This window comes from Pseudopodoces humilis, chromosome 7 (assembly GCF_049639895.1).
Source record: "Pseudopodoces humilis isolate 2021_Gansu_Grassland_sample_001 chromosome 7, ASM4963989v1, whole genome shotgun sequence".
Lineage (NCBI taxonomy): Eukaryota > Metazoa > Chordata > Aves > Passeriformes > Paridae > Pseudopodoces > Pseudopodoces humilis.
The window spans coordinates 48,141,718-48,155,193 of record NC_142206.1 but is presented as its reverse complement, the minus strand read 5'-3'; the positions used below and the strand labels follow the sequence as shown (position 1 = coordinate 48,155,193).

General features: G+C 33.0%; 1 protein-coding gene across 6 annotated transcripts in view; it reads right to left on the bottom strand.

Annotated features, from left to right (window-relative positions):
• PPP4R4 (protein phosphatase 4 regulatory subunit 4) overlaps nucleotides 1–13,476 on the bottom strand; it is a 62,257-nt gene that overhangs the window by 19,103 nt on the left and 29,678 nt on the right. For 5 of the 6 annotated variants that reach the window (XM_005520167.3, XM_088057832.1, XM_088057834.1 and 2 more), the window contains 8 exons: nucleotides 13,061–13,208; nucleotides 12,254–12,327; nucleotides 11,114–11,220; nucleotides 8,501–8,608; nucleotides 6,310–6,431; nucleotides 4,631–4,753; nucleotides 2,329–2,498; nucleotides 1,176–1,295 (listed from right to left, as the gene is read on the bottom strand). In XM_005520167.3, the coding sequence (XP_005520224.2) occupies nucleotides 1,176–1,295; nucleotides 2,329–2,498; nucleotides 4,631–4,753; nucleotides 6,310–6,431; nucleotides 8,501–8,608; nucleotides 11,114–11,220; nucleotides 12,254–12,327; nucleotides 13,061–13,208 (972 nt within the window). The remainder of the gene's footprint in view (nucleotides 1–1,175; nucleotides 1,296–2,328; nucleotides 2,499–4,630; nucleotides 4,754–6,309; nucleotides 6,432–8,500; nucleotides 8,609–11,113; nucleotides 11,221–12,253; nucleotides 12,328–13,060; nucleotides 13,209–13,476) is intronic. The other variant, XM_088057833.1, reaches the window with a different exon arrangement.

The window sequence follows — 13,476 nt, the reverse complement described above, 5'->3', positions numbered from 1 at the left end:
AAGATGAAGCTTTAAGGAAATGGCTTCAAGGACTTTTATTTTTTGGAAAATAATCCAGCAAGCAGGGAATGACATAAATTACTCATTTTTGTCTGTCACATGGCTGCCTAGTTAATCTGTTAAAATTAAACCAATGAGAACTAAATGTACATTTAGGCCAAGGTGTAATTTTACAGTTTCTTTAAATGAGCTAAAATACTTTCCTTATATTCAGGTAGTACCTTAATAGTGTTATACAGCTAAAACAAAATATTATGCAGAATTAGATGCTAATTTTACAATTTCAACAATTAGGTTGGACTATCATTCATTAAAACAAGGCATTAATACGTAACAAGACGTATGGAAATCCATATATCTTTCTTACAGTGGTGGAAATAAAGCCATTTTCCCCTCTACTATTCATTTAAATATTTTCAAAAAAATGCTTAATTTATCAATTTCCCCAGCAACAAAATGGATCAAAGCTGAACTCAAAGACTGAAACACAAAGATTCTCAGTGAAAGAATATGAAAACATTGAAGATTTCCCTATATTGGTTTCTATATTCAGGAGAGTGTATTTTAATTTCTGGTATTCACTCCATATAGTTAATATTACCTATGCATTTCTACATTTTTTAAATTTTTGAAAATAACAGAGTAGAATTTATATAAGCTGAATGGAAATATAAGAATACATATGCTCTTACATCTGCATAAATTTCCAAGAAGTTTCATATTAAATTGAGCATTTCATTTAGATTTGTTCCACATAAACATTCCTTACTTACACCAGCAAACTACAGTTCTAAGAGTTTTCAGGCAGAAAAGGGAGAATTTCCTTTCTCCCATTTGTCTGTTCTCTAATACTATTGGAAAACTTCAAATATTATAGTTACATAAACATTTGTTTATGTTTGTGGTACTAGATCATCAAAAGTTTCTTCCACCTTTTGCTTCTTACAATTTGACCTAGCAGTAATCTCTTGTAGCCAAATGTCACACAATTTAAATAACATGATGTGTGTATATGGGCTGTACACAGAGGTTAGAAGGAACTGAACACCCTTGACGAACTAAATAATTTCAATACATTTTCTCAAGTCTTTTATTTTTTGGTTGAGCAGTCACAAATGTAAACTTAAAGAAGAAAACAAAACAAAATAAATCCAGGTGAGTTTGAGAAGACTTACTTCAAAGAAGCTTACGGCCATGGTATATCTGACAGAAACTTCGGGGTCATGGCAAAGGCAGAAGAAAATAGAATAAAGTTCTAAATGGAAGTTCTTTGGATCCACAAAAACAATCATGGCCTGTGGAAGGATAAAGTCCTTTTTTAACAACACAGCTAAAGGATGACACTACCACAGATTATCAGATGAACTTCAGAGAGAACAGATTGTTATTTTAAGAAGGAAGTGTGGAGGTTTTGCTAGCCTTGTTAAAACACAGGCACCAGACAAAATCCAGAGTTGAGAACTAAACCAAATTTATTTATCTTCCAGACATGCTGCAGGCTGTTTTTCTGAAGATAAGGACTGAAACTATGAGATAAAAAACTTCAGATTTATAAATATTGTTAACGTTTCTGTATTCTAGCAAAAACTGCAAAATAGGTACTTCAAAAACAATGAACACTTCAGCAAGCAGCAAAGCAGGAATCTGAATTTCACTATGACTGTCTTTGTACATACCTTGGTTTTGCTCAAATAAATCAATAGATGTCTATCTACATACAGTGTGCTTGCCTTTAAAAGGCAGAAGGAAAAATAGTTGTCTACTGGCTCTTGGTGCAAACATGTTTTCATTGAATACTAATGCAAATTTCAAAATATAAAGTAGATCTACAGAAATATGACTGGTGTATTTAAAGACCTCACATAAAATTGAAAAGACTTTCTGTACTCAGGCAGGAAGATGAGTAAAACATCAACCTGAGTATTCAGTTTCAATCTCCAACTCCCTATAATGAAGTGACACACAGTGAATGTGAAAGTGTAGATTCAAGTGGTTTTAAACTGGAGACTCTGTTTCACAGACCTTTTCCCAAATCCTTTGTGCTAAACATTTGGAGAAAATGTGTAGGAGAGAATAAGACTGGTAAATTCTTAGACCAACATTTCTTCAGTCAAAATTTGCCGATAATTTTCTGAGGGTCTGCAAAGAACAGTATTTCCTGCTAACTCTTTTGGACAACCTCACTAATTGAAACTTTGCAGAAAAGACTTAAAATCTAACTAACAATGAACAATTTGGGAATAAGTCCTCTATCACTTGCACAGTCCTATTCAGTGAACTATATGCACAACACAAATTAATATTAAACTTTCAATTACTGTTACTTACTGGAAAATTGTAAGCACAGTTCTTCCTCACTGAAATATACTTCTTTTCCTGTTCCAGAGTTTGCAGATGTAGTTGATTATCATTATGCCCATTTTCCTGCTGTAAACCCAGTGTGGAAAGTTTCTTATAAAATTCCAAAAACCGCAAGTGCTGTTCAGGAGTAAAAATGCCTCAAAAAAAGAAAAAAAACCAAAAAAACCAAACAAAACAACAAGCTTTCCTCATTACAAATGTCATTAATAATATACCCAAGCAAATCTTATTTTAAAATCTATCAAATATCTTGATTTTATCCTTCCTCCCCCTCCTACCCCCATTGAATCTAGCAGATAATCAGTACACACAAGTACTCAGAACAAACTGGAATGTAACTAGTGATTCTAATGAACTAATGATTCTAAGAAGAATCAAAAACTACAAGTACATCAGTAATAAGAGAATAATCAAGAAAAGGCTCAAATTTCTATTTCAGCGAGGGAGGAAAGCTATCAGTGTATGAAGAAGGCTGAAATGCTAAATAATTTTACTTTCTTTTTCAAATTCCACTAGTATCATCAGGCTGAGTAAAATTAATAACTCTGACAAAGATTCAAGCTTTAAGTAGAGAAGCAACAGGTCAGTGGATCTTAAACAAAAGGTTTTCAAAATGTGCAGTCAGATGTGCTTCATTCCAGCATTCAAAATGCTTAAGTCCTAGCTGTTGAAATCTTAAATAAGTCAAATAATAGAATAGAAAAAGGCTGAAGTGGTACTGACATTTAATAGCTGGAGAGGGAAAGGACAAGCCATATAATTAGGTAAGGGAGATTGCTTTCACATGTTTGAAAAAATTGAAACAAAAAAAGAAATAAAAAAATCTACTATTAAATACCAACACAGACACACATACACTCCCCCAAAAATAATAGCAGTAGCCAACATGGCAAAAGGAAAACTTGTCAAACTGATTCAATTTCCTTCTAGTATGGGATAACAGGACCTGTGAAACAAAAGATGTAAAGGTCGTGACTTTCACAACAAGGGAATAGAAATGATAATTAAAAACTACAAAAATGTTCCAAAAACTGCTTGGAAAAACAACTAAGAGAAAATTACCCATATACTACTGACAAGACAGGAAACTGTAGAAAGCAAGTTCTATCCTAGTGGTACTATTCAGTATTTTCACTGATTTCTGAAAGCATCAAACAAGGACAGAGACTGCTTATTCTTCAGAAGACAGTTTGAAATGATCTTCAGTAACTGGACATATGGTCTTAAAACTTTAGACTATAATTCCATTAAACAGCAGTAAGGTGCCATGCTTAGCCTGATCTGCATCACCTGCACAAGGGCAGGATAGAGAAAGACTAAGTAGCTGCTTGATTTTTTTTAAAAGGCAATTTTTCATACTGAAAACTGTGAACAGCAATGTATCTGGCAAGACATGTGAAGTAACCCTTTCACTTGATTCAACTGTCCTAAGGTGTAAAAATTCAAGAAAAATATTAATTTGTCAGATGGAAAGATCAGGAATTAGTCATTCAACGCAGAGAAAAGAAGACTGGAAAAACATGATAAACACAGGATGGACTGTCCTAGCCCTCTGCTTCTGAAAATAACATTTTAACACCGTGGAACAACCATTTCAAGTAATCTGTAGTGAAGCAATGGTCACTTTGATAGTCTTTAACATAATCATGAAGACTCATTTTAAAGAGCTGCAGGAAAGATCAAAGGTTTTAAAAGTCATGGGAAAAATTATAATGTAAAGCCATGATTCTGTTCCATTCCTCCACAGGCAACATGGTGGGCAGAATTATCAAGAAATACTGTGCTGTGATCAAGTGAAAATTCAAGCAAAAATGATGGGTATAAAAATTATGAGTATCGATTTGGACTCAGCTGCAGCTGGGGAATCCACATGGCATTAGATCTCCTCTCTCCCCTGAAGTTCCTTATGGACCACACTCTGCCCTGTGCCTTAAAAAGGAGATCAAGCACAGAAATGAGCAAAGTTAACATCATAATGTTTTGAAAGGTTTCTAGCTTCAAAAATTCAATCATACAAATCACAGGCTTCAGAATACCCAAATAAATCAGTCAAACCAATAAAGATAAAACACCATGTTTCCGTCTTTGACCCTGTCTAAACAAAAGAAAAACAACAGTAAGTAATACATAGATAGTCACCCTAAGAGGAAATTTCCAAAATCTAACTACCATTTCATTTGATAAACTCAAATCTGGGTATTTTCCAAGGGGTTCAAATTCTCCAATCTTCCCTCATTTTTAAGCTTTGTAAAAAGAAATTAAATCATACCATATAATCCATTACACAGTTTCCCTAAATGGAAAGATAAAGAAACTATGATAGATTCATCTGCTTTGAAGGATTTTTCACAGAATGATTTCACTAATGGGAGAACAGTTTGACTCCGATCATCTGAAAAACAAAAGACATTTTTAGAGTTAGCCATTTGTCAACATTTTAAAAAGAGCACAGAGACTGAACTTCTGTAATAAATTGAGAAAAATTTCATTTAACATTCTCAGGATTACTTCTGGCAGGCACTCACTGAAGGTACAAAACAAGAGGTAGAGAGAATGATACTAAATTTAGTACCTTCCCTGTTATGTTCATTTGTTTATTTGTTGTAAGTGAAAAGGCATCCCCCAGTAAAGGATGAGGCAGAGAATAAATAAACAGTCACTACCTTCTCCACTCACCAAGAATACAGAGAGAAAGAATACTGCAGAACTCCTACAACAAGATTTTCTACAATAGTAGGAATACAGGGAGATCAAGACTGAACATGACTGCAACAGTAAATAGTAAAATCAGGATATGCTGCAACTAATTTTTTAAACCTACTGAGATGTGTTTCAAAATCTTTTGGTATACAATAAATTCACAGAGAAACAAAATAGTTAAGGACACAGGAAAGAAATTAAAGCATTTAGAAACTAAAGCCAAATCCAAATACTCTGCGTCCTTATAAATTAAAGGAGCAAGTGTTTGAAGAAATTTATATTTTTGGACTTAATTTAAATAAAATCATTGTATTAAAATGTTTGAGTTTTAAAGGGATCATGATTTGGTTTTGGTAGATGAACAGCAAGATTCAGCAAATAATTGTGGCTGAACAAAGTTAGGTTCAGCTGAAGAAATATTTTGATATTGTGGGAGAGAAACTCTAGGATGACTTTTTGGCTCATCTACCTTCAAAAGTGTTCATTTTCTAGTTCAGCCATGAAAACAAAACTCATGCAAACCTGATTTCTAGAAACATTCCTTAAAGACCTGCAAATAACCCCTGATTGCTTTCTCTAAGCTTCTTACAGTAACTCAAAGCAGTAGTTACAGCAAGGAGTGGGGAGGAGGAGTGAAGACTGAGAGGTGCAAAGAGAAGCACAAACTTGATAGCATCAGTACAGAGGCTCAAGAATTAGAAAATTAAGCTACTACCATACTTATTGATATAAACACTAACTGCTAAAAAGTCTATTTACAGTATTCTCCCCAAAACTGTATTATTTTTTATTTTTCCTTATCCACTCCTCCATATGGCTTAAATACAACCATATATTATAGTAATTCATCACCAAGTTCCTGTACAGTACATTTTTGTTGAGCTAACACTTTGTATTCTGTGCACTGATAGCACTACATTAATTAATTAAATACTAAAAACACAATATTCCCATAATTTATACAGGTGTTTTACTCATTCCGTTTAAGCGTATTATACTAGATACTTGGAACATGATAATTGATTTCATGGACAACTTGCTCACCTCCCTTAAAACTTCCTACATATAAAGCACTGCAAGACATGAAATACAAGGAAATATAAAGGACAAAACAACGAACAAAACAAAATCTGAAATTTGAATTGAAATGCCTGAGTAATGCTGTCAGAACAAAAAGCATTTAAATACAATTATAAGATGCACTAGAGTACTAAGAATTGGGCTACTATGCCTAACTTAAATTCCTACCTGCATCAAACATATCGAGCAGATTCACTAAAGTCTCAAAAGCTGCCAGGCGTACACTGCTGCCCTCATCTCTGGCCAGTTCCACTAACTCAGGAAGCACCATGGTTTTTGTTAGATCTGTCCTGCAACATGAAGCAAGCAGTCAAAAGAAAACTTACAATGAAACAATTCTGCCACCGCAAAACAGAATTCTTCCTTGAAATACTCATTTAGGTATTTTTTGGGTAGTCAAGAAGAAAAAACTGACAAAGCCCTAAGAAAAATAAAGTTAAATAAAAACTTCCAGTCAATCTCAGGACTTTCCTTCTTTGTCAGAGAAATATGCAAATTTTAAATGCAAAACTTCATCATTTGCTTGAAAAAAGCACTCAAAATAGCTCAAAATAAATTAGAGAAAATGAAGTCTGAAAAAAATCAAACGACTCCTGCTATTTCACTGTATCACTAAAAAAATTCTTATGCTAAAATATGCTCAATATGATGATCCAAAGCCAAAATTTAATAAGTATAAGCCATGCTGGATTGAAGTGTCTGGAAATTTTATACATCAAAGATAAGCCTTCTTTACAGAGAACAGCTACTGCTCAGAGAAAATGCAATTTCCCAACTAGTCTAAGCACTGGCTTTTGGCCTTGGTTTAAAGTAGTAAAGAAAGGGTTCTACTTGTCCTTTTTTGCTTTGGTACAGACTGACCTACTAATATAGTGCTAAATAACTCCAGGATGCTGAAATAAAAATGCTCAAAATATCCCTTCTGATCAGACTAAAGCAGTAACAGCTGCCCCTTTTGTAAGTCAATATAAACAATAATCCTTTCAAATGTTTATAATCAGCATTAAAGTTGTTTGCACCTTACAGAGATTATTATATGTACCAGCAAATCAAGAGGTGTTAACAGCATTCCTCCAAGTAAATGATTAAACATTCAAATAAAATTATGAGAAAATGACAGATTATTTAATGACAATAACATTAACTAGTAAAAATATGCATTTGGACTGTTGTCACATTATGCCTTCGATATTTACCTGAAAATTTGCTCATATCTGTTTAGTTATTTTCTTATTTACCTACTACCTATTCATCCTCAGCATGAAACACTGGAATAGTTTCCATACTGAAAGTGCTCCATGTTCACCATTTCTCATGAGATTAAATCATCTAAAGCATTGAGAAGGGATTAGAGTAAAAAACTTCAGAGAGAGAACAGTCGATACGAATACATTAATGCTAAAAATAAAAGTTGGTGAGGAAAGAATCAAAGAAAAATACACAGGACAGACCGCTAAATTATAACAAAGTATTTAGCCCTATCAAACCCATTATTCTAAGGTGGACTAAATACCCAATAATGCTGTCATTTGCAACTGCATAATACCTATGATTTTTTTAAACTTTCAAATCCAAGGCAGAATAAGTGAAATTTAGTTCATTTTAAAGACACTAAACAGAATTAAGAAAACTTCATTTACAGTATGGTAACTTGTTAGTATAAGATCTAATCTCTCTCTGCTGTCTAGCACTGGGTAAGGAATATTACTTGATAATTTTTCAATTCTGTAAAATAAGTTACTGCTGTTTTTCCTCCCTGATAAAATGATAGGTAGAGAGACCCTGAATTTTAAAATATTTGTTCATTCTGAGACCAATCCTGAGTGTAATTAACATTTTCTTTTATTAAAGTTCCAGACTTTTTCAATCCTATGTGTGAATATTGAAGGCCTTCAAGCTTCAAATAAAAGTTGATACTGAGCTGAAATTTGCTTACAAAAGCCATTTAACATCCTTTCTCAAAAAACTGCACAGTAGTTATTAAAACTGCTAATACCTGTCAGAATTTTTAAATAATAAAATTATTTATTGATAGTAATCCATCATCAATGGATAATCAAGATAATTTCAAGAAGTTACAGATATAGATTATTTACAAAAAAACTGCTGGGTTTATGGTTCAGCAATAACCTTTACTCTCTTTTACTATATATTATAACTCTCCTTTACTATAAAAGAGAAAGAAAAATCTTGAAGTGAAAAAGAAACAACTTCCAATAGCCAAGTACTAAGATCACATCTGTACATTTCAAATTCATTATTGAATATGCATGAATTCAGCAATTTTAAAGGGAGCTTTTAGGTTAACATTTTAGAGAAATATTTTGCATTTAAGATCAGTCAGGCAAATTCCACTCACCCTATTCCTCGAGCTACATGCTCCAGTTGCCGACACATGCAAGTTCTAACTTCATATTCCACATCCTGGCACAGTGATTTTACCAATGGAAGAACCTCTCTTTTAATACTAAAAATATGAACATTTTTTTAAGAAAATATAGAACAAGAATATATTAAATCTGTTGAGCTGTACTGAACTTTACTCACATATTACTTGTTTATCCCATATATTACTAATTTATCACACACAGTAAATTATTTTTCTGATAATCAGCAATTAGAAAAGAATATTGTACATTGGATGCAAATATGTGCTCCAAAGAAACAGGAAAAGGAATATTTACTGTCATTACAATTCACTCATATTTCATCTATAATTTCTTATAAACTACAAAAATAGTAGGTAGGCTACTGTAGTAGAATGCTGTCCTCATTTAATAAACATCTTCAGTACAACTTCTGAACAGCCACTGAAAGAATAAAAACACTATATAAATGGAAATGAAAATCCCAATTAAATGTCTGTAATACTTCACCTTTGATATGCAGGTATCACCCAAGACATAATTAGGAAGAAAGGAGAAAAAGAATTTCAGATTAAAAGCTTGAATATTGCAATATCTTCAGGCAAGTAGACCAAGTATTCATGTAAATCAAAGGCAGATACAACATAAAAATTTTGAAATTTTGAAATATGTTATTTCAGTAAAAACACATATTACAACTTGACAGAATCAGCCATTGTGTTTCCTTTCACTTCCCAAGGTTCTGTCATAAGTATTCATAAAATATCTCTATAAAAATTCTTATGTTACTGCAAAAATCAGATAAATAATATGCAGGCAATGACAAGCAAATTTGCAAGCCAGCTTGCATTCATTCCAGTGAAAATTAATTTACTTCTTACAGAAAAATTTAGCTTCAAGTTTCAAAAAATTGTACAGTGTTGGAAGTTCGGCATTTTAGAATATACTAAATTAGGGGCTACATAAAAAAAAATTAAAAAATAAAAATAAAAAACTTTTAAACTTGGAACACTGGAACAGAGGGTAGAAAAACTAATGTTCCATGACAAGGACAGAATATAAAATAACCTGGGAGTAACATCAAATAAAATTTTTTATTATAATATAAATTTTATGAGGAAAAACTGTGCCATTCTGTAGAAGAATGTGAAGATATGCTTATATATTGCCTACTCCTGAGGATAGATCTGTCTTCTGGGCCTGTACCAGAAGCCCTTCTCAAAGGGGAATGAGAGTGCATCCTGAATTTTATTCATTCTGCCACATTCTAAACCTCTCTTTTCAGGCCTCTGAACTGCACTCAGAGGTCTCTACCAGAAGAACAAGATGTCTCAGAAAATTCTGAGTTATCTTCTTAAAACGTAGTGGCTGTGCAGAAAAGCTGCTAAGACCTGTTTACTGAAATGAGGGGATTCCTGCTTCTGAACAGCAAGGAATCGTTGAAGAAACACCACAAAAGATGTGTGTTGATTATTACTAATAATTAGTAATTATTAATTATTATTAATTATTACTAATTAACACTACTGTATTTTCACATAAGATTCCAAGTAATCCCTAAAGTCACGTATGTCCATGAGAGTGTAACTTCAAATAAATAAATGCAACTGCTATTCTGACAGACCTAGAGATTTGGAATATAAAGGTTTGGTAACATTGTCAAAAAATACTATTCTACAATTTCCATTAACTTTTGAATGTCAACAAGTACAGTCTAAACAGCAAATGAAGATTTAGTTTCCTTTTGGGTGTTTCTAGTTCTTTTTTATTGAAGAAAAAAAACCCATAATCTAAAGAAATGTATTCCTAAATGTCTAATCATATTGTCCTGTTATGCTGCATTCTTACATTCTGGGGCAGATCAAAATCATTCGTAGAGTGGACTTCCTCAGCTAGACAATCTGGGAATTTAGTGGCCCACAGTGGATTTCTATCGTAATTCCAAGTCATGCTGTCGGATTGCCCAGAGAGCAAACACATTTGTTGGAGTGGTCCTACTACCATAAACCAGGGTAAACTGACCAAGGAATGTACCACACCAACAGCTTTGGGCAGATGAGTGAGTCAAATTTACTTTCATCATTGCACCCTCTTCTGTCCCGACTCACAGAGACCGAATCTAAGGGCTGGGTAATATCAGGGAACAGCAGTAGTTCCTGATATATCTACATTTTCATTAGGGATAGGAAAAAAACAAGACCTACATGCTAAATTTGGTCACATAATAAAAAGTTAGGAATGGAATTCCTCTTTCTATGACAAGAAATTCTAAGGAGATGAAGCTGCATTTTGAGCCTGTAAGTTTTCAGAGAAATCCACTGTGTGGCTTATTTTCTCGTAAGAAAAACAATATGGAAGAAGGGCATGAAAATGTTATCCATTCAAATTGGTGAAAGAACATACAAATTCAAGTTATGAAATGATGAACATCAGAAAGTCTGAACATGCTAGTTAAATAATGAAAGGGATCTGTGATTGAAAATGAGCATGAAAAAAAGCATTTCATTTTTGCAATAAAGTCTACTTTTCTTGTAGTCATTTTTGTCCACTAACAAAGAAATACTGGTTTACACTGTGGAATGTAAATATATTGACACTCTACTTACATATGAGCTTCAAATTTGTTAGCTACTTTTCCCATGATTTTACAACTAACTAAGCGGGACTGAAGTGTTTGAGAAAGCTGTGCTTTGGAAACAAGTGGATTCAGGATCTACATGGGAAAAAAAAGAAGAAAAAAGAAGAGAAAAATTGTGAGCATTAAATAAAGTATTCCTCTTCTTAAAGAAAAAATCTAGAAAAAACATATTCCAAATGTCATTAACCTTTACACTGAATTAATCAGTACTAACAATAATGGTGCCTATGCACATTAATAGTCGATTTTGTTTAAATGACATCTTTAAAATTACCCTGCAATTAGATTTTGGAGGTGACTAGAATAATTTCTCTGTGCTTCTTCCAACCTAACTTTTTACCCTTTAGAATCTGATTTTTTAAACGGTTCTGGATTCTAGTCATTATTTTAAAGAGAATTTTTATACTACGCAAACAGTCATTTAAATCTCCACATTGTTATAAACACAGTATATCTGCTGCAAAGCTTTTAAACTTAACAAAATATGAATACTTAAAATTATATATGTATACTATATACTAAAAATATATATAAATATATATACTACAACACTAAAAATAAATTAGTTGACTAAAGGGGATTGGCATTATAACTTGGTGACAGATTTTCTTTTTCTTTCTTGAGCTACACAGCGAAAAATTAAGTGTTTGCAGTGCATTAGAGTTTTGCTATACCAAAAACTACTGAAATACACTAAGGAATGGATCTCCAGCATTCAGTTCCATTTAGCAGATACTGGAATTTTAGTCCAATAGTAAACAAAATGTCATTTCTTCATGAAGACACAGAGTGAGATACTATGCTGTAAACCAAAACAGGATGCAGGAAAAGATGTTACTGAGAATACAAAGTGCAGTGGAAGTGTTACAGTGGAATATAAGTAAGTGCTGGCTTTATTTGCTGAAGAAAACTTCTTTTTTTAGGGTGACTTTCCTGTCTCACTTTTTCACCCATTCGTCTCTTAGAGTGTGTTCCACAACCATTACCATCTTCACAGGTACAGTGAAATTGCCACAAATCTGACTGAGGTGAATAAAACTTGCAGGGAAATACAATCTTAAAATCTTAATTTTTTTTTTTTTTTGTTAGCATGAGAGATTAGAATTACCTCATGTCTGATAGTTTCTTTTGGTAAAGCTTCTATTACAGCAAGAAGAGTTTCTAACCATGCATTGCTGACACCTATTTAAAAGAAATGAGTTACATGTGATGTCTCATATTGTACATACAACAACTAAACCAAAACATACACCAGTTTTTGCTCAGAAAAAAATTCATACACAGAATTTGCTCTTTTTACACGTCTTCAAAGAGCTATGTACCTGAAAGCCACTATATTAACATTCAAGACTTCAGAGTAAGAAGTAGGATAGGTAAGAAGCAGGATAGATAAGAAGCAAAGTCTGCCCCCATTTCTTTTCCATTTCTAATTTCTATATAAAATTAATAACTAGTCTGATTGCTTTATAAAGCTAATTCCCCTCACTTAGAAGCATATTCTTTTCTTATGCCCACTGAAACTTTTGAGTTGCACAACAGCCCTTTTTTTTTCCTTTGCATTCTAAAATTACTGTCAAAGAAATTACAAAAAAAATAATCAACACAGAAGAAATCTCAACCATCCTCCCTCCATTTTCTCAGCCACAAAATGTTGGTACTTCAGGAGAAGCTCAGACTCAGAAACAACTTTGGAATTTAATTCTTCAAGCAAAGTGAGAGGTTTTTTTTGCTTCAATCAGAATTACATTTAAATATTAATATGAAAGTGGTCATCATGCAAAAATCTTTTAATTCATGCAAGTCTAGATACAAAGTCACAGTGATTTCACTCACTGTTGACACTGTATTGTGAGGCCAGTAAGGAAACAAAACATGTAGAGGTCATCAGCCATCAGAGTAGCTGTACAGCCCTGACCTGCATCTCTGTGTTCCAGGTTCTGGAGAATGATGTGTAGGAAGGAGTGGGAGTACGTATGAATGGACACCGACTCCTCTTGCAGAACAGTCAAAAAAGAAACAGCAGCTGTTAACTGCATTTCCACTCCTGCAACATGCAGAACCTCCTGTATAATTATAAATTATAACAATTTAGAGAGCGAGGCAGAAACGTTCTGAAACAACATCCAAATTTTTGCATTCACTTAGAATTAATATGCAACAACCTGGGTAAACTACAAAATTTGCTGTAAAATTATTTTCTCTTAGCAATTTATTTTTTTTATGTCAATTTATTGGAGACATTATATTTTCTTGATGCATCATAATATACAATGAATCTTCTAAGAAAAAAAAAGTTACTTATAATATTTTTTGTGACTTTAAGTTTCATCA